A 20,662-nucleotide genomic window follows, 5' to 3' on the forward strand; every position below is an offset into this window, starting at 1 on the left:
ATAAACACTCATGTTTTGCACTAAGCACATGCAGCACTAGTTTTATAACTTTATAACGTCTTAAATATGTTTAAATTATTAGTTTATAAATTTTAAGTGTGAGTTGCGAAGAAGACGCGACGTTTTTACATATCTGGTTTTAACATTACATTTATGTACATAAGCCGCAAAGCAGTGCCAAAGGAGCATGCTGTTAAACGACTGTTACTATGGCAACCTGTTAAGTAAGCGCGCAATTCAAATGTAAATAAAACTTGTTGCTGCTGTAATTTGTAAAGCTTTTCTTTATTAAATGTAATTGTCTTAATTTTCATATGCATACTTTTATATAGTAAGCACATTAAATTCATATTGTAAGTGTATACATAGTATATTAATCAGAACAAATTATCTATCAACATTATATGTATAGAACGGGTAAACGGCCTAACAAAGTGACACACGTTACAATAAAACTACAGCCTATAATGTAACTGTAAACTTAACTTTAACTGGCACTAAGTAAAAAGCACATATTGAATTTACATTTATAATGCTGTTACAGTCCCTGCTAATCAAAGAGATAAATTAAAGTTAACAGCTTCACAGAATCTCTCATAAAAATTGTAGGATCAGTTCGAGAGACTAGTGTATAGAGTGTATATAGTTAGTGATCCTATGATTTACGCACAGTAAAAACTAAAGGCGCCGACTCATCCTCCTGCTGCTCCAATAAAGTGGCTCTAATAGCACGTCTAGTAGCATGCTCCAGTTGTTGGGCCTCGATGTCTTCATATTCTATAGAAGAAGAGCGCAGCAGTTGAAACTGTGCGCTCGAATCGCTTTTGGTAATGATGAGTGAGGCAGGACGTGGACCTAGTAACGAAATTTGATTAGTAAGTAAACAAAATAAAGTTATATAATATTTTACCTGTGGGCGGCTTGGTGGTTAGGCGCGCTTTGCTGCTGCCTGGCATCTCTGAAACGTATTCCACATTTGGTGCCAGCTTGGAGTTATTATTATTGTTATTGCTGCTGACAAGCGCAGCCAAATTGTTGCCACTAAGAGTTTGTTTGATCGATACACGCTTCTCCGATTTAACGCTGCCCTGTTGCTTCAAAATAGAATCACGACGTAGCTGCATGGGAGAGCCGGAGGGCAGCAAAGTGGGCGTCAATAGAGCAGCAGCTGCCGAGCCACTGGCCAAATCGAGGTCTACAAAAATGAAAATATAAGTCAGCAACTAGCACTAGTTTAAATACAAATAACAAAAAGATAATTTGCACCTTTGGGCGAGTCCTGCGTAATACTTAGACTAAAAAGCAATTAACCAACACCTTGCTTTAATTTATTTAAATATTAACAATAAACTAAGCTAAATGCTAAGCCAAAACAATAAGTTGCATGCAGTAACGTTTAGTAAACACCCAGCTAAAAGCAGTTAATAATATAATTTAGCAAACTACAATTAAAATGCGCTGATCAGCAGTTGTTTGCATTTGAATTTATTTGATACAATATTTATTTTTGAAGCAGCATTAGTTAGTTGGTTTACGCTGTTAGTTAAGTTATTTGTTGTTAAACTTAAATATATTTAAAATAAACGTGCAGTCGCCTTTAACAATTAAAATACATAAATGCCAAACCAGCTGTTAAAGTTATGTTAGCGTTTGGTATCGTTAAGCAATAACTAAGGATTAAAATTAATAAACTTTTGAAGCTTGTTTAAGAACAAATACTGTAAGCACTAACAACTTATTGTTTCTCTTGTGGCAAATGTAAAGTACAACAAAATACAAAAAAAAATGGCACACAGTTGTTGTTCAGTTTTAGTAAAAGCTACAGCTAAACTTAAAATAGTTGGCTTATAATATAGTTATTAGTTTCACTTAACACTGGACATGTATACTGAGTTATAAATACATGCATATAGTTTTTAATGATATAAGTTCGTTCGTTAGGAAGCGCTGGGCATAGAATACAGATATGTTTGTTTGGTTTATAGTTTGGTATCGTCATAGTTCTTGTCCACATTGGGTATGACCACCACCTGCGGCAAAGTGTCGATTAGCAGCTCATCGCATACAGAATTGGGACGCGTGCCACGCTGATTATAATAGCCACCACCACCAGCGGCAGCACCAAGACCAACAAGACCACCGAAACCCACATTAACTAGATCGACTGTGCTGCCAGCCTGACTTTGGCCATTACCCATGCGCAGCTGCATGCCACCAGATGCGGCATTTAAGCTCTGCAGCGAGTGCGTGCTGGCGCTGCGATTGTAATCGCTGCTTAAGTATTTAGCGTCTTGTTGTTGTTGTGTCTGACTGTTGTTGTTGTTGTTGTTATAATTGTTGTTGTGTTGTTGCAGCAAGGTGTTAATTCTCAGCTCATCATTTGGCGAACCAAACTCGGATGACTCGCGTATGGGTGCTAACTGTGCCAGCATCTCACCTGTGGGCAAACCCGATGGACTCGGCCGCTCGCTGCTGGCCACATCCTCAAAAGCCTCCTCGTTAAGCGTCTGCAAGGCGCCGCATATCATTTGCTCCTCCAGCGTTACCTGCATAAGTTCAAAGACAATTGTGCATAAATTCAAAATAATAAAAGCATAACTAGCATTAGCTGCAATTGTTGGCTGGGGTTACCTGTAGAAACTCATAATCATGTACCTTGGACTGCATGTAAGCGAATGTGAATTGCATTTTAAACATTACTGACTAACAAACTTAGAACTACTGCTTACCTGCTTCTCCATGTGGCTAACCGAGTTGCGACGTGATGAAGGCGCTGGCAAAGCATCGGGCACATCTCGCAGCACTGTGACATTGGCGGGCGTCTCGGTGATGGCAGCTTGGACGCGCAGCTTGCGCGGCATGCGCTCGCACTCACGCAGCGTAGTTATAAGCAAGCGAAACAGCTCCCAGTGGCCAAAGCTCAGACCCAGCTCCTAACGCACAAAATAAAATGTAAGCTCTAGACGCATATTAAATGTGGTAGTCAATGCTTTACCATTTTAAGATCGCTTAGCTCACAATGCTTAAGCACGCGTCCATTGATGGCATTGTCACGTAGTATAGGCGCCAGCTTGGACAGCGCTGGCTTCAGATCATCCAAGCGCTCCAGCAAGCTAATAACACCCTCAACAGTTAGATCGGTTAGTCGAGTTTGCAGTATGTCATCCTAAAATGCATAAGTAAAGCTTAAGTTAAAGCATTTAGTGTGTTTAAGTACGCACGTTAAATGAATCGCTGGGCGATGTTATTAAAGGTGTTTGCGGCTCTGCGCTGAGGTTGTTTACATTGCGCATACGCAGCTCACTGGAGCCTATGAAGTCGTTCTGCAGCATTTGATAGGGATAAGGTTGTGGCGAAGGCACATAAGTGGCTGCGGGCGCAGCTGCTGGTGGTTGCTGGCGATAGCTAACACTAGGACGTGCTTGTAGCACCAGCGAGCCCTCGTCTTCAATAATCTGCTGATCCTCTGCATAAACAAATAAATATGTTAATAGATTACAAAACAAATAAATGTTAAAGCAAACCTTTCAACACTTTTCTTAAATACGGATCAAGATTTATAGTAAAGGGCAAAAAGATGCGCAAATCTGCAACAAGCAAGTCCGACTTGTGCAGCTGCAGAAACGCATCCAACTTGCGCTCATCACGATCCAGCTCCAGCAGCGGTGCGGCTTCTCTCAAGCAAGCCAGCTTAGGACGCACTCTAACAAAATAATTAATAATTAAATGTTTATTTAATATGTATATTGTATTTACTTTTCGTATACGCTCTGCAGCGACACATTCTCATCGGCATTGCCGTCCATGAACTGATCGTGATGCAGCACTATCATGCTCGCTCGCAGTGGCCACTGCTCGGTGAGATTGATCCAGGAGCTCAGACGATACCAGCTGAAGTCAATCTGGAATGCTTTGAGCAGACGCACAGTAATGTAGATGACATTCATTAGGCGCCGCATGCTGCGTGGATTTACGTCACTAAAGTAGTCATCGGTGAGCACAATGCGCGACAGATCCAACACGCCCTGTGGATTCTGTCCCAGTCGATGCAAATTGGAGCCAATGGAGCTGGCTACAGACTCGGAAAGACGCAACTTTTTGCCCGCACCTTGAGCACGCGGCGCACGCAGCTTCTCCTGGCTGGACATAATCTCCGAAGCATTCGACAAACGCCGCGCCGAAACCGAATGACCCAGCGTAGCACCGCCGCTCTCATCTGTTTGAAAGTCTGTGCCGCCCGCGCTGCGCTTGAACAGCAGCGCAGTCATCTGCGCACGCTGCACCTTGCGCAGTCCAGAGTTTTGCAAATAAACAGGCAGATGCACCAGATTGCGCAGAAAGTCGTGACCGCCAATGCCGCCCTCAGTGAACAAGCGTCGGCTGTTGGCTTCCGCCGCCTTGGCTATGACATGTGGATCCACTGAAATGAGCAGCACAAACGGACGATTGGGCGAGGAGAGCAAAGTTTGCACAGCATTCAGCAGCGTCAGTATGCGCTCCGTATCACAAGAGTCCAGCGCATCAACGACGCCGACCAGACGACTCTGCTGATTGGTAAACGCATCCAAGCACTTGACCATATCCGTCATAACAGCCACCTCAGCGCCCAGCATGGTAAGCGGTGCACATTCCTGCGAGCGCACAGCGCGTTTGAGCTGACGCTTGTGTGATATAAACAGCGAGCCGCAAATCTTGGCGAGCACATGCAAATGCGTGCACACAATGGTCAGCAGCACTGCAGCTATCACATAGATGGCTACCAGTATCTGCTGCTGCTCCGCCTTGCTGGCATAGGTGAAGTAGGCAATGATGAGTGAAATGCCCGCCACTAGCGTAATCAGCGTAATCTCAAACAGCAGCACAATGGGCAGACAGCACATGCGACGCCAGCGCCAGCCAATGTCCGACTTCAGACAGCGCGGACGAAACGCGCGATACAGACGCGTGGACAGCCAGCCATAGTGCGATTCTAAAAGCAGCAACAACAACATTAATAAAACATAAATCTTAGATTAGCTGTGGGTTTACCTATGGCATCCAGCAGCGCAGCTAGCATATGCGCCACCGCGCCATCGCCTGTGGGTGAAGCGCTGCTCGCCTCGGCAAAGTGAAAGCGCACAGGCTTGGGCTGCGAGTCTGCCTGCGGTCCGGGCGGATGGCAGAAGCTCACCTGCAGTATTAGACGCAGACGCGTCATGCGCTTCTCTATGGCATGCAGCACGGAGTAGGCCCAGAACATGTCCATCTGATAGTTGCAGTACTTGGTCGCCGCCAGCAGCAAGTAGGTGACAAGCAGGAGCAGCGCCGCCGCCAGCAGGCCCCACCAGAGCGACCAGCTGCTCAGGCCCACAATGACGCCAATGAGCAGCGCTATATGCAGACAGACTAGAAACAGCAGTCCGCCCGTCTTGGCAGGCGGCTCGGCCCATTGGCGTGCAAAGTTGTTCATTTCGTCGCGCAGTTTGTTGAGCAGAAAACTCTTGCCGCTGCCCCACTTGGCATAGAGACCCACGGTAATGGGCGTGGTTAGTGTCGGTTCGCTGAGCACATCCGCCAGCGCCGAGGAGTACAGCTCATAGCCCAGCATGCCCTCGGAGTCCTCGTTGGTGTTCAAGCGGCGAGCGCCGAACACCTGCCCCAGTATCGTCTTCTGATGCAGTGAGTCAATGTTGTAGGGCGTCTCGCCCGCCTTGTTGGCGCGGTACAGCAGCTGACTGTGCTTTGGGTTGCGCAGCAGCGCCTCGACTATGGCCTTGGAGCGCGCTCGCATGGCTATGTGCAGGCAGGTGTCGCCACGCTTGTCGCTGGCCGTCACCTTGGCCTTGCGCTCCAGCAGCATGTGCACGATTTCCAGATTGCGATTGCGCACTGCGCGCAGCAGCGGCGTGTCGCCGTCCTTGGTGCTGGCCTCCAGATCCGGATTGGTCGACAGCAGCATTTTGACAATTTGCGTATGCGCCTTCTCCACGGCCGTATAGATGGCCGTCTTGCGATCCTTGCCCTGTATATCCACATCGGCGTGCTTCTTGAGCAGCGCCTCCACCACGCTGCGATGTCCGCCCTTCACCGCATGTATCAGCGGCGTATCGCCACCACGATCTTGTATATTGATGTAAGCGCCGGCGGCTATAAGCGCCGCCGCTATATCCTGCGAGCCTTCTCTGCTCGCTATGCACAGCGCCGTCATGCCGTCCTTGTCCAGTGCATTCACATTCGGCTTCTTCTCCAGCAGCGAACTAACGCAGTCTGTGTGCCCGCCAGCGGCAGCCACCAGTAGTGGCGTCCACGAGTACATGCCAGCCGTATCCACATTGGCACCCGCCTTCAGCAGCGTGTCGACGATTTCCACATTGCCACGCCTACACGCCCACACCAGCGCTGTTGTCCCGTATTTATCGCCCACATTCACTTTGGCGCCACGCTGCACCAGCAGCTCGACAATATCCTTGTAGCCACGCCCCGCCGCCCACAGCAGCGCGCCCAAATGATAATTGCCATGCGCATTGCCATCGGCGCCCTTGTCCAGCAGCAGACGCACAATTTCCGTATGCCCACGATACGATGCCCACATTAGCGCAGTCCAGCCGCCCTAAAAAAGAGACCGAGACGCTTATAGCCACTGCTTACTGTACTTGCAGCTGCTGCTTACCATATCACGATGTTCGACTTCAGCGCCATGATCGATCAGCAGCTGCACCACATCCAAGTGTCCATTGCGTGTGGCACACAGCAACGCAGTCCAGTTGTCCAAGTCCTCCGCCTGCACATCGGCGCCTCTGGATAGAAATTCTCTCACAAATGCGATTAGGCCGCGACCAGCAACCACCATAAGCACCGTCGTGGCATTCTAAGAATCCAAAATAAAATATAAAATATTTAGTAACTAATACAAAATTCGCATAATTGCCAAAATCAGAGCTATAACTTTTATATATAAAAATAGTTATAGCTTTAAGCATAAAAATCCATTTTTAATAGTTAATTTATAGTAAAAATCTAGCAATTCTTTTTAATTTTTAATTATATCTTCGTAAAATAACTCATTTTTTATTTATATTTTAAAAAATAATGTGTAACTTTTACAAATTAAATTAATTTATTCAGTCTATCAAGCATTTACTCTGATTTTCATAATAAAAAGTATAATATTATTTATCAGATCTTTTTATAAAAGTTAATCAACCTTTTCAAGAAAAAGTTTTTGGTTTTTGAATATTTTTTTTTTTTAAGTTTTATAAAGAAACATGGGATGAGAGAAGTCAAGCCCTCTATTCTACACCGATGTTAAAAAATTATAAAAAAAAATGTATGCATTTCTTAAAAATTTTCCAAATCATAAATGCAATCTCATAATTATACAAATTAAATTTTAACTTTTACAAATTAAATTTATTTATTCTATCAGTCTATCAACTATTTTCTTTGACATTCATAATAAAGTATACAATATTATTTATCAGATCTTTTTATAAAGGTTAATCACCCTTTTTCAGAAAAAAAGTTTTTAATTTTAGAACAGATTTTAAAGTTTTTAATAAAGAAACATGGAATATAACTAGTATTAGAAGGATGGGAGAAGTCAAGCCCAATATTCTATTCTAAGTCTATGCATTTCTTAAAAACTTTCCAAATCATAAATGCAATCTCTTAATAAAATTAATTATTCAAAGCTCTAAGCACTTCAGATACAACTGCAGTAATCTTTACAAGCAACATAATCAATAATTCCCACCCATTTGCCCACACCCACTTACCTCATCGCGATCATCGATGGTTAAGTGACGACTATCGAGTATAGCGCGTAGGCCAGATATATCATTATTATCGATGTACTGCAGCAATGCACGGTGTCCCAGCGAACCCATGGATTCTCCGTAGCGATTTATATTCTAAATTAAAGACACACGACAAAGTTATATAGTTAGTACATTTATATAATTTATTTAAAAATCATGCATTTTTCTATATTATTGGTAGCTACTTTTAACATGAGGTAGATTAACTTGGGTTATTTTTTGGGGAGGCACAAAACAAAGTTTTAGGTTGGGCTAAAAATTTAATTCTAAGCACACATGCTCATAAACAATTTGTTTGAACACAAGCAAATGCAAAAATACACTGATTAGGGTGTTGATAAATAAAATCATTTTTATTAAATTACGTTTGCAATTTATTATGGTTAAGTTTTCTTGATAAACTGAGCGATCATGAGTCCTAATCAAACCATCAACTGTCATTTTTTTAAATACCCGAGGCAGACAGCTGGCTGTCAAAAAACTGTAAACGAGCAACTACTTATGATAAGTTGGTGGCGCCTCATAAATCTTAAGCACAACAAACGCATCTACAAGATACTTTTGTATATATGCGTATTTAGGCTGTCATAGATACAAATGTCTTAAAATATTTTATGATAACGATAAACAGGAAATTCCGTTATGCAGTAGCTTAATGCGCAGCTTAACTATGCAATTAAATATATAAACTTTAAAAGGAAGCCGACAAGTTCGTAGGGGTTAGAAATAAGCAAAAAGCTTTTATTAATACTCAATTGTTCAGCTACAATGTGCGATATCTATATGCATATTATTGTTTACATTCATGGCTATAATATTGTTAAGAGTTTAGTGCTAAAAACGCATTTGGGCGTAACAAGCATTCAATGCTGTATTAGACTAGCGGTAAACAAATAAACTCGATCTAGCAAGACGTTACGCTTTAAAAAAAACTGTAAACTGCGGTACATACGCCAAATGAATCATTTTCAGATAAAAGTTGACCTAAGTTTATTTTAGCTTATATTATGACAAAAAAGTTTGTTTTATTTTCATTTTCATTTACATTTTTGGTTTTCTTTGTCGGCGAACGCAAATTGTTTAAACTTAAACGCGACGCGCTCAGAATTAACTCGTCAAAACTTTTGGATAGTTTCATTTTGTTAACCAGTTTTATGTTTATATCTAAGTAACTGTTAATGCAATCAGAGCAGCAGCTGCAGCTGGTTGTTTAAATATTTGCAGAATCCACAACAACAAAATACAAAATTATATATTATTTTTTTGTTTATTTTAGACGCTGATAAAACGTACACGAGCAAGCGTATAAATTTAATTAGATGCACGTAATTTAAATTAAAATTGGCCAAGAGCGCGCGCGTCAATTAATTAAATCTGCATTAACTGCATGCCATGCATTTGTTTTCAATTATTGAAATGTCTTGTATTAAATTGTTTTTTTTTTTTATTTTTTTAATAGTTGCGCTCTGCTGCTGCTGCGACGACGACGAATTGCGTTTGAATGGGGAGGCTGGCTGCGGCCGCTTAGAGACAGCGACGCTTAGTCAGACTGGTCCGCGCGACGACTGCGACGACTGTTGGCCAGGTCGACTGCTTGGTATGGCTCGACTGCTGTGTATCGCATGACGTTTGTTTTTGCTTATCAACTGCCCCAAACTCACAGACAAAAAAAAAAAAAAACAAGCAAACTCGAAACTGACGCTGATTACAACGCATGGCGGGGTGCATAAAACTACTTTAAGTAGATACAAGATACAAGATACAAGCGCGCGCGCGTACTACAAGCGAATGCTGTAATTTGTTAGTAATTTGTTGTTTTGCTTTTGAAACGTGTTTGCCAATTTGTCTATATTTAGGCTTCACAAAAGTTTTTAGCCTTTTTGGAACGCCGAACGCAGCACGCGCCTCTTGACAGGAACACGCAACGCCAAAGACTGGCGCATACTAAGCCAGAGTGACCAATGACCACTGACCAATGACCAATGCACCTTCTTGCTTGCCTGTCTCTCTGCCCGCCCGCCCCGCTTTGCTTGTCTGCTTGTTATTCTACTCTTAAAAGCAAATAAATTGCAGGCAAAAGATTGAAGAGTTTTATGCACAACAAGTCGTTAATTTAATACTCTAACTTATATGAAGTAATTGCAATTGATTAAAGTTATCTAAAGTAAAGTTGAATCTAAACTATTTATTTAAAAGCTCAATTAATGCTTAACTCATTTAAAGAAGCCTTTTTGTCTTTAGCTTACTTTCTTATATATTATTTAATCTACTAACAACCCTTTGAACTTCCACCATTTTAGCTTAACAATTTGTTCTTAGCCAACGCTTACTTAAGTTTAGTTATACATTATTTTAACTATAACTACCCTATGCTATTAAAAAGTTTCTCTTTAAATTAACTGGCATTGGCTAAAAGGCCAAAGCATACGCGAGCCCCCTAGCCAAGGTGGGCTGGCTCTTAACAATATTGCAAATGCATTTGTTAATTGTTAATTGATTAACTATTTGCAACGCAGTAGCATCGCACTTGTCTTGTGTGTCCATTAACTAATTAGAAAGCTTACTAAATGAATTGCTAAGCAATGCTTATAAATATTTTGCTGCAACTATTTACTGTCTTATAAATTTAACATTCTTAGTGACTACACAAAGAGATTGTGTCTTTCGTCTTCCAGAATCAAGGGCTTTTCTCAAACAGTTTGTGGTCTTGCAAATTTGGGTTAAGTGCATCAAGAATTCCCCCAATCATTGTAGTGAATAATGTGCGCTGACTTGCAAGTTGAGGTTAAGGCTTTAAATTTTATAAATTAAAGCGCTGTATTAACAGCTTGAGTTTGTGAATGAATAAACAGCTGCGCTTTTGTCTTGCAACAATTTCCTATATTTTGATATTGATAATATCGTATGTTTTGCCTTGGACTATAAGCGTCAATAACTACGTCTAATAAAAAGACCTTACATTTAAGCAACTGTTTAAAGTTCTTATCGTTCAAGTAGCTAATGTATAGCTAAAGATAGTTAAAAGACACTTTTTAAACGATTACTACCAATTTGTTTGCGTTACAAGTGCCCAAATTGGAGCAATTATTATTAGCTGTATCTTTAGCAATTCCGTGACATGCTCAAGTATAAACAAATAGTTACGCTTGTTTGTTTTAATGTGTTATGCTAAGTACTTAAAGTTAGTTATATTTAAGTGTAGCGCGCACACGCAATCGACTTAAGCTGCTGCTCTTAAAAACTCAATGAATATTTTTAGTGCTTATGCTAAGAGTTATTTGTTTGTTTAGTATTATTTTGAATTGTTAACACCAGGCAGAACAAGAGAACTTAACAACAACAACAACAAACTGTTGGGATCATTGCAAAAGCATAAGCATAGACAGAGACGCGAAAGATAGAGCAGGGTAAACACTGAAAGAAGAGTTGCACTACAGTCGAACTTGTCTGCAACGACCAATAAATGATTTATTATAACGCATTTTATCATACCGAAGCTCGACTGTAGCTAGTTTATTTTTAGATAGCAGACACACGCACACACACACACACAGAGACACATTGGGTTTTGCTAGGCTCGTTTTATTTTTATGCCTAGGACAAGGGTTAGAAAGCGCAACGTGCGATCAAAGAGCAAAGAGCAAGTTAGCACAGTAAAAAGAGAAAGAGAGAATACACGTGCGCACGCGCAAGAGTTAAGTTAAGCAAAGAACAAAGAGTGCGTGGGCTCAGGCGGGCTTAAAAGAGGGGGAAGAATACAGTGAGCGTGATAAGTACATGTACGTGTATGTGAGAGAAACGACGTAAGGCCAGATTAAAGTGACTAAAGCGTCGCGTTGTATTCGGCGTTGTGCTCAGCTCATGCCCATCGTGTTGATCGCTGCACGCATCGCCGTTCGGCTCTCGTCCAAGCCTCTCTGGGGTCAATGAGCGTGAGGGCGTGGACGATGTTGTGGGCGTTAAGGCGCTGCCGCTAGTTGTTGTTTTTGCTGCTGGTTCTGTTGGAGCATCGCCTGTGTCATCAATGTTGATTACAAAACGCGGCAGCGCAGCATGCGGCGCAATCTCTGAGTTGGACTGTCGTGTTAGCTTCGACTTGTTGCTCTGCTCACGCTGCTCAAGCAGCGGACGCTGCAGCGATTGCGAATCGTGTGTGTTCGGATCATGCAGACCACGCACCAGAGCGCTGATCGTGCGCTGCTTCGCTGCTGCAGCTTCTCTGCTGCTGTGCACATTTTTAGTTGACTGTGGGTCAGCTGTTTTTTGTTTTTTGTTATCGTTCGCCTGCATATTGTACAGACGCGATATTTTTTTTATTTGCTCTGCTGTGCTGTAATCGCAAGTTTTACGAGTTGACCGTGTTATCGGAAATCTGTTGTCTGGGATAACTGATTAGTTTAGTATGTAGATTATCATGTCATTTTTATGATATGCAAGTACACTTAGCGAAGAGAAAGAGAGGTAGAGAGGTCTTAAATTTGTCAAGTAACGACTGCATTTGTAGCAGCTTTTATTAATTAATATTTTTGTATTGTCAGCAATGCCCATTGCCATGTCTAAATTGATTTTATTGCTGTGGCATGTCGAACGTTTTGTTGTTGCAACATAAAGTGAAACGACTTTCATATGAATGTTTACAATATAACAAAATCACATACATATATAGATATTAATTAATTGATGATGCTGCAAAATATTGTTTGCATACAAGTTTAATTGTCTTTAAATTAGTTTGCAGAAATACACATTTTGTTTATTCCATTCATTCCAATAAAGATAAAGCGCTCTCCGCTTTACCAAAAACTCTTATACATCTCTTATACACGCTGGACATAACCCTTTGACGAATTACAAGCAAATTACACTTAATTGCACTGCAATTTGTATCTCATGTAGTTAGCTTATCTATTTTAACTTATATTAAAGATAACTCAGTTATGAGCACTGCGTAAAAACAATAACTTTATAAACTTTAGTTAAACACACCTCTGCATCGGCCGCATGCGTTTTTAGCCGGGCCTTAAACATTTTGGTTAAACTTTCGCCGCTTAGTTCCGTTGTGAAAATAGTTTTCAAACACAGTGTTTTATAAAAAATTAAAACAAAATTGCTGTCGTGATCGTTTTGCAACCGTTTGCCAGAGGCGCTTTCAATAAACTGTCGCCAGCGCGTTCCCAAGCAAGATTCATATAAGAATAAAGGGGCTGCATATATTGTATGTATATGAATAAACGAGGTTTGCTTTTCGACTTTTAATTAATTGAGTAAACAAATGTCTTTGCACACACAGATAAACCGAACGGATATTCTATACAGAGAGTGTAGAGCAAACTGGTACTTCCTATTTGCTTAATACCCAATTTATTAAAGGCACAGATTCTTTGTCGAATTTTTTATCTCTTGGTAATTATTTTCACACATCGAAGAGTGTTACGCGGGGCGACTGGGGGCACTAAGCCATGCCACGCAGCAACGTGGCTTTCCAGCCTGCGATTCGAATAAAACTGAACTCTTTGAAGTAAAAAACTATTACTTGACTTTGAATGAAGGCGACGGCCCGTGGAGGGCGCGCTTGCTATATGCCGCCTTCAATTATAACAGTGGGCCATAATAAAGTTTATTATTCTGACTGACAGACAGACAGACAAACAGACAGTCCGTGGCGATAATAATTTACAGCGTTTGAGAGATACACATAAACTATATATTAGTTATTGTTATTGTTGTTGTGTAATGTGTATGCTAATAAGTTTACTATTCTATATGATATACTCAAGAATAATGCTTTAGCTTTGTTTTGACATTTATTAAAATTTAAAAATTGTATTCTTTCTAATTGTTTGTCGTTGTATTTAGTGTAAGTAAAATTTTGTATTCTTAAATCATCAATCAGCAGCTCTATATAATAAATTCAAAGAGCAAAGCCTATGAGTAGAATTATTGCCTAACTTTAGGCTGCACATTTAATTTGTAGACGGCAACGAGTCGAGGGGTGTATTATGCCTAACCTTAAGCCACAATATTGATAGTAAATTTAACCTTTTAAAATAATAGCCAAACAGGAAGTCAAACTTATCAAGTAAGCTGCTTGAGCACTAAATATAGCTTATTTTATATATAATAACTTATATTTTAATAGATTAATCAGCGGCACAGCGCTATTGATGCATTCTGAATTTTAATCTGCAGACAAATACACAAATGTTTGTATGGTTTGCTTAGTCTTATCAGCAGCAATTAGTATCATTTTATATCAAAACATATGGACAAGCCACCCGCACAAGACAGAGAGAGAGAGAGAGAGGGAGAGAGAGAGCAGTAGATACACACCTGAGCAGAAGAGCCGCCGCTGCGTCCGAAGGAGTTGCGGAATAAACCAAATGGAAATATGCTGCCATAGTTACCCGAGTCACGTTGCTCGTGGCTGGAAGTAGCTGCTGCTGTTGCACTCGAATGTGCAGTCGGTAAGGGGGGATTGAGTGGCGACATCTCCGAAAATGCGCGCCCCAATTGATTCAACTTGGGCGTGCGACTCATTTTGCATATATATTTTATTTGCACAGTTAATTCAACATTCAAATAAGAGTAAGAACACACAAAACAAAAGCAATAAACACAGCAATTATTTGTATTTGAAAGCACACTGATAACAAACTGCGCACACTGTTTTAATTAAATTTATTAAATGCAATTGTTTTAATTGATTGAATTTAAATGCACGGCTGAGATTTATATAATGCAGCAGCGAGGCTCACGCGCTGCCAACTGTTGCAAAACTGAAACGCCAGGAAACGTTGAACAGGTAGCAACGCATAACAGACAACAACAACAATAACGGCAACAACAGTAAAATACACAGTATGCAAGCTTAACACATGTGTATGCGTCTCTCTCCTCTCTTTTTTAGGTGCGCTCTCTTTGCACCCTACGCTTGACAGCACTGATTTTCTGATAAAAGCACATACATACATACATACAAACTTACATTTAGCGCAACATTAACGGCGCTTACACACATACACTATTGACTAATGCCGAAAATGAACAATGACAATGACAACAACTAAATAAGTTTGTATTTAGTTATCGTAAAATTCGTTGTCACACTCACGTTTACTCATTACTACTTGAACTAAACAGTAGCGCCCGCTCTCTCTCTCTCTCCCTCTCTCTCCTTGACAGTCTCTTTGACTGTGAGCTTAGACTGATCTCGTTGACTGATAAGCAGCGTCTGTCTAGCATCCTCAAAGTTTACCGAATGCAGCAACAACTGTGACTGAGATTAAATACACATAAATATTACTTATTCTTAACCCTATAGTGCTCATAATATTATTAAAGCCTCAAGCTTTTATTGCACAATTAATTATAATGCAGCATTCTGCAGACTCTGAGCTCTTGAAATAATTGTCCATTAGTTTATTTAGTTATTTTATTCTTATAATACAGTAATATTCCTCAATGTATGCAACAGTTTTGAGCACTCAACTAATGCGAAATTATACTTTAATACTATTGCATACTTTCTAGGTATTTAAACACTTTAATTTATGAGTTATTATCAAATATATATTCTCTTAATAAAATCATCATAAAACTGCCTAATAAATGTTAGTAGCTAAAATTTGAGAACAATATTTATTTCAACTGAATCAGCTTACAACTGTATAATTATTATCAGAAGCTCAAGTTGATAGCTATACCCACATAAACATTTTATTCGTAATGCCTCTGACTCACTTTAGTAATTTAATACTAGAAATTGCACTTAAACTTACATTTATAGTTTCTGTTGGGCATACACGCTGAGATTCCAAATAATGCGATATAGAATATACGCTTAAATTTTCAGCCATATTAAATTATTTACAACGTACTCAAACGTAGCAACAAATATAAAACTATGACACTTGCAGACTTTCGTACATTACTGACAGATACATTTTTGGGCCTGCAGTATATTTTGATATTTGCTGATCAGACAAATTAACATTAATTTGTAATGCTCTTGACTAAAAAAAATGTTATGAGCTTGGGAATGCCCTTTAATATGTAATGGGTATATATGAACAACTAATTTCTAATTATTTAATTTTAATGAAAGATTCGTCCAAGCTTCGCACTGATTTTTGTTTCGTTATGATTTTTATTCATTTAAATCTTTAGTCTATGATACCTTTATACTTTACTTTTATACAGAGTATAACAGATATGTATATCAACCTGTCAGCAGTCAATTTGATTATGCTTAGAATTGATTTATTCAACTATCAGTGCAAATTAGCACTTGAAATAAATTAAATTGAATAGAGTGAGCTACTCTGAGCTTATATGCGCCAAAGCTCTTCTAAGGTGTAGAAAAACGTTGAAAAGCTTTTGATTAATTAACATCAATATGAATAAAAATAAATACTTTTGACAATGGCATTCATTATAAAAATGATTGCAATTTGTTATAATGAATTGACAAGACAAAGCGCCGTCACATCATATAAAGCAGTTATATTGAGTTTTTTATATGAATGTATGCGTCTTGACTAAAGTGGATTTCTTATCGCTCATGGGGTTTTGAATGATAAGCTTATGCCAACACTTGTTAAATACTCATGACACAGTAACAATGGCAGGGGAGAGATAAAGTGCGCTTACTTTACAAGTACGCTGGCATTATGACATTATTCAATTATGACGGATTACAGAGCGAAAATATCTGTATACTACTGCATGTATAAGTGTATAGCAGCGCCGGCAATGCAAGCCAACGTAACTAATCAATATTGCATTGCAGTACTGTAAATAAATCTATAAGTTAAATCAATAATCAATAAACAATTAACCTCTAGATTAATGATTAAATCTTATTTTTATATATATTATTTGTATTTTCCCAGCGTTACTTTAATGTATCTTTACTGTATTGCTATATTTTGCATATGACGTTTTATCCACAAATTGTTTTAATAAACAAACGACAATATTGTTGAACAAATTAACACCTTTTAAGTTATTGCCAAATCATAGTTCAACTTATTTTTTCATATTTTTCATATTGTGGGTGTTAGACAAAACGTGCCTGTGCAATTTAATATACTCAATAGTTTAAATTTACCAAGTCACTAATGCAAATACAGGAAATTTTTGATATGGTTGAGCACTACCAAAATAAACTACCTTATTAACACATTTGTTAAACAAAACTCACCTTTTATGCAGGATCAACTAACACATTGACAGGAATAAACAGCTGAGCGCTGCCTTGGGTATGGGCGTGTTTGTGTATGTGTGTGTACACACGCACGTGTAACGTCTGGTCTGCTTGTGTATGTGTGTGTGTGTGTGTTCGCGTCAATGAAACGTCGATAAAAATGCTTATTTTCGTGCTGACGCTTACTTTTGCGCTACAATTAGTTTTAACTTTAGCACTTTAATTGTTAAGCTATTGTTTTAAAAAAGTACTGTATACGCGTTTGTATGTAAAAACGTTTAATGTATGTAAAATAAACTGTCACGAACACATTTGTACATATATTTGCAAAATACAACTATAAAGCATCTCACGCCCGCGAAACAATTTCTTTGCTATGCAATTTCATTAATTTCACATTTTCACTGTTTGCATAATTGGCAAAGTATGTATTACATATATGACACCAAGTCTGCAGCACTATGTTATGAATTGTACTATTATTAAATAGAATTACATATATATGTTTGGCGACGAGGGACCGTTCTGTCTGCGCTGCTGTTATGGTGCGAAAAGTTCGGCATGAGACAAAAAGTGTTGCTGACTCTATTGCACACTACAACACAAATTATTCGTTACTACTCGATATGCTGAGCTATCGACATTAATTTATCGATAACTAATTCAAAGTGAAGGCGCTCATTTTAGCACATGAAATTACTGAATGAAAACATACTACATACAATAAACAATTTTAAATTAAACTAATCAGAAACACCCACAATAGACTAGGTCTAACGAACAAATATAATGATATATAATACATAAGCTCCAACGTCTGCAGGCTGACCTCGAATAAGACTTCCTAGGCAATTCACGTTCCTACAAATGCGCATTGTGCAATAGGAATGTTCCACACTATTTTTACATAAACAAACACAGGCACCAATTGAATTTGCACACTTTTCAGTTAAAAAGTTTGTTGTTTCTTTATTCTAAGACGCGATTATCCACTCTAAACTAGAACAAATAAGCGACCTGGAATTTATAGCTTGACGGGCTTGGGCTTGCCCTGCTGGGAGGCAACGCGCTCCTTATAGCGCTTGACAGCCTCGACGCGGGAAAGATTTCCCTTGCGTGCATAACGCTGGTTGATCAGAAACTTGACATCCATCTAATGGAGAAAAATAATGAAGGGGAATTGTTTATCTGTGTTCACTTGGCCGACTTTTTGAATGTTGTTTATACTTACACCCAGAGTGGACTCGTGACGCTTACGCATCGGGCGCTTGATGCCATTGCGATGGGCCTTCTTGTTCTGGTTGTGATTTGTGTGATTCTTAGACTTGGCCATTGCTAATTATCAAACTGTTTGGTATCCAAAAAGTAAGCGGTTCAACCGGTATATAGCAGCGTATGAAAACAAAAAATGTAAATTAATACGTAAGCTTGAGTATTTCTCTTTTGCATTTTGCTTTAAACCACTCGTAGATGATTTGGTTTACACAGTTATTTTTGCAGATTTATAATTATAATTTTTTCATTTGCAACCTACGTTTTTGACAGCTCAGCGGAAAAGAAGAGGAAGAGAGCAAAAGAGATGCAAACAATCGATGTAACTATCGATACTGAACTGAATCGTATACTTGAACTACAATGAACAACTCTAGGAGAGACTACTGAAATTGCCAGAAACTATCGATATAATCTTTATTCATAACTATCGAGTCGTCGACAAATTTATCGCAGTTAATCTAGTTATCAACAACCCTACCTTTAAAACGCAATAAACTTGTTGTGTTATATTAAAATATAAATAAACAGTTTTAATAAGTAAAAATTGCTAAATTGGCAACATAAAGTATAGTCAAAAACAAATCAAGAATCAAATTTTTTCTACGTGTGGTAAGTCAAAGGTTTATTTACAAACATTCAAAAATGCTGGCAGCGTATGCATGTTTATGTGTGTGCGTGTGTTTTCATTTATATGCGGGAGGGTGTGTGCGTGTGTGTGTATGGTAGCGTAATGAGTCATGCAGCTAAAACAAGTTATCTCGCCAAGCAGCTAAGTTCGTGCTTTTTTAACTACCTTTGTAATCAGGTCTGACGTCATATACCGAGAAAAAATGAAAACGATCGTTTCTTCCGCTGCAACAAATAATGTGAACACAAACCCCGCGCCAATCGTGCCTAAGACGGAGCCAGAAGCAGTTGCCACTGAAGACTCTATGGAATTTCAAACACCAAACAGCAGCTCAACACCAAACCCAAATAAGCGCCCAGCCTTTTTGGACCTCAACAAGTCAGCGAAAAACAAACGCGTGATGATGGCGCCACTGTTAATTGATTCACCCGACTTAAACAATAAGACACTCAATACGCCAGACTTGGAAAAAATATTGCTTTCAAGCAATCTGTTGCAAACGCCACAACCCGGCACGGTATTTCCCACTAAAGTGGGCCCCGTGACATCCGAACAAGAAGCTTTTGGCAAGGGTTTCGAGGAGGCGTTACAGAATCTGCACACCAGCAAGAATACCCAAGTGTTTATGACGAGCAACGGTAATGGCCCTGCGGCTAATAATGCCCCAGCTGCCCCCGCTGTTACTGCTGCCGCAGCCATGACAGCAGTCAATAATGGCATGAGCGGTGGCACCTTTACCTACACCAACGTTGGTAAGTTTTGTTTTCTTTTTGAAATGAACTCTATGCTAACTTAAAGTTTACTTTTTGCAGATGGATATCCTGTTATTAAAGATGAACCACAAAACTCAGCTGCTTCACCTACTGTTAGTCCCATTGATATGGAAACTCAGGAAAAGATCAAGTTGGAGCGCAAGCGTCAACGTAATCGTGTTGCCGCTTCTAAGTGTCGCAAGCGTAAGCTGGAGCGCATTTCCAAACTCGAGGATCGCGTGAAAATACTTAAAGGCGAAAATACTGACCTAGGAGGCATTGTTAAGAACCTCAAGGATCACGTGGCGCAATTGAAGCAACAAGTCATCGAGCACATGGAAGCCGGCTGCACTGTACAAGCCATTCCCAATGCGGTGATGCTGGCGGGCAAATAACATAAGGCCAATAATGGGCATGCTTTTATTTTAGTGGGGGAGCAGCAGTATATAGATAGTTTAATAAACGACGAACAGGAGACGGATGTGGACACAGCAGAGATGGAAGAGCAAGAGCTAGAGGAACAGTCGGCTGAAGTATTGGCCTTGGATCAGGGTATTTCATTGGAACTGCTGCTAAGTGAGCATGTTGTCATAGAAACAATAGACCAATTAACCAATGGCAGTGAGTCGCCTGCAGCTGACTAATCAAACTAATAACCAATCTTGGCTGCTAAGTGCCTTTTTGTAAACAATTAATTTTGTTCTCTGCTTAATGCCAATGTGCAATTGCCTTATTTGCTGTTTTAAAATTAATTTAAGTTTTGCTTTTGAAAAGTACGTTTTTTATTTAGTTCTAAATGTACATATGCTTAAGTTAAAGTATTACGTTGTGCGTGTTTCTTTTGTAAGAAAATATATTGAGTACATTATCAATGTATCTGAACAAATTTGTATTACTCTAAGCATAATTTTATGTAAATGGAATATTTCTTGTTTTGCAAATTGCATTTCGTAAATTAGTAAGTCAAATACAAATTGCTATATTTATTTTATTTAAAATACTAGCT

At 39.5% G+C, this 20,662-nt stretch overlaps 3 protein-coding genes across 11 annotated transcripts; 1 reads left to right on the forward strand and 2 right to left on the reverse strand.

Annotated features, from left to right (window-relative positions):
- Positions 1-294: 294 nt before the first annotated feature.
- On the reverse strand, positions 295-17,433 carry LOC108596731 (kinase D-interacting substrate of 220 kDa). Of its 9 annotated transcripts, none has more exons than XM_017982776.2 (13): positions 14,127-14,453; positions 7,755-7,889; positions 6,650-6,847; positions 5,029-6,589; positions 3,757-4,969; positions 3,525-3,703; positions 3,222-3,466; positions 2,996-3,166; positions 2,730-2,933; positions 2,632-2,661; positions 2,438-2,546; positions 911-1,195; positions 295-855 (listed from the first exon to the last, which is right to left on the reverse strand). In XM_017982776.2, exons 1-13 carry the CDS (start codon positions 14,331-14,333, stop codon positions 656-658), a joined length of 4,737 nt encoding a protein of 1,578 aa, XP_017838265.1. In that variant the 5' UTR covers positions 14,334-14,453; the 3' UTR covers positions 295-655. The 9 variants fall into 9 exon arrangements, with proteins under 9 accessions (XP_017838265.1, XP_017838271.1, XP_017838269.1 ...); XM_017982782.2 differs by lacking the exon at positions 14,127-14,453 and adding an exon at positions 16,999-17,433 and having other exon boundaries at positions 296-855; XM_017982780.1 differs by lacking the exon at positions 14,127-14,453 and adding an exon at positions 12,783-12,857 and having other exon boundaries at positions 296-855.
- A 510-nt stretch (positions 17,434-17,943) lies between these two features.
- LOC108595648 (60S ribosomal protein L29) lies at positions 17,944-18,624 on the reverse strand. The gene is made up of 3 exons (XM_017980923.1): positions 18,536-18,624; positions 18,233-18,348; positions 17,944-18,154 (listed from the first exon to the last, which is right to left on the reverse strand). Exons 2-3 carry the CDS (start codon positions 18,332-18,334, stop codon positions 18,026-18,028), a joined length of 231 nt encoding a protein of 76 aa, XP_017836412.1. The 5' UTR covers positions 18,335-18,348; positions 18,536-18,624; the 3' UTR covers positions 17,944-18,025.
- Positions 18,625-18,763: 139 nt separating this feature from the next.
- LOC108595255 (transcription factor AP-1) lies at positions 18,764-20,555 on the forward strand. Its single transcript, XM_017980462.2, has 3 exons — positions 18,764-18,885; positions 19,082-19,656; positions 19,717-20,555. Exons 2-3 carry the CDS (start codon positions 19,107-19,109, stop codon positions 20,049-20,051), a joined length of 885 nt encoding a protein of 294 aa, XP_017835951.1. The 5' UTR covers positions 18,764-18,885; positions 19,082-19,106; the 3' UTR covers positions 20,052-20,555.
- The last annotated feature ends 107 nt before the right edge of the window (positions 20,556-20,662 follow it).

The sequence above is a fragment of the Drosophila busckii genome, chromosome 2R (genome assembly GCF_011750605.1).
Source record: "Drosophila busckii strain San Diego stock center, stock number 13000-0081.31 chromosome 2R, ASM1175060v1, whole genome shotgun sequence".
Taxonomy (NCBI): Eukaryota; Metazoa; Arthropoda; class Insecta; order Diptera; family Drosophilidae; genus Drosophila; species Drosophila busckii.

What these genes read in the sequence shown, in the direction of transcription:
- LOC108596731 (XM_017982776.2), bottom strand. Translation starts at nt 14,333, where the DNA reads ATGAGTCGCACGCCCAAGTTGAATCAATTGGGGCGCGCATTTTCGGAG. An exon ending in CCATCGATGATCGCGATGAG is followed by an intron (nt 6,848 to 7,754) that starts GTAAGTGGGTGT and finishes TTGGATTCTTAG; the next exon opens with AATGCCACGACGGTGCTTAT. An exon ending in AGCTAAGCGATCTTAAAATG is followed by an intron (nt 2,934 to 2,995) that starts GTAAAGCATTGA and finishes TTTGTGCGTTAG; the next exon opens with GAGCTGGGTCTGAGCTTTGG.
- LOC108595648 (XM_017980923.1), bottom strand. Translation starts at nt 18,334, where the DNA reads ATGGCCAAGTCTAAGAATCACACAAATCACAACCAGAACAAGAAGGCC. An exon ending in GTCACGAGTCCACTCTGGGT is followed by an intron (nt 18,155 to 18,232) that starts GTAAGTATAAAC and finishes TTTCTCCATTAG; the next exon opens with ATGGATGTCAAGTTTCTGAT.
- LOC108595255 (XM_017980462.2), top strand. Translation starts at nt 19,107, where the DNA reads ATGAAAACGATCGTTTCTTCCGCTGCAACAAATAATGTGAACACAAAC. An exon ending in CTTTACCTACACCAACGTTG is followed by an intron (nt 19,657 to 19,716) that starts GTAAGTTTTGTT and finishes TACTTTTTGCAG; the next exon opens with ATGGATATCCTGTTATTAAA.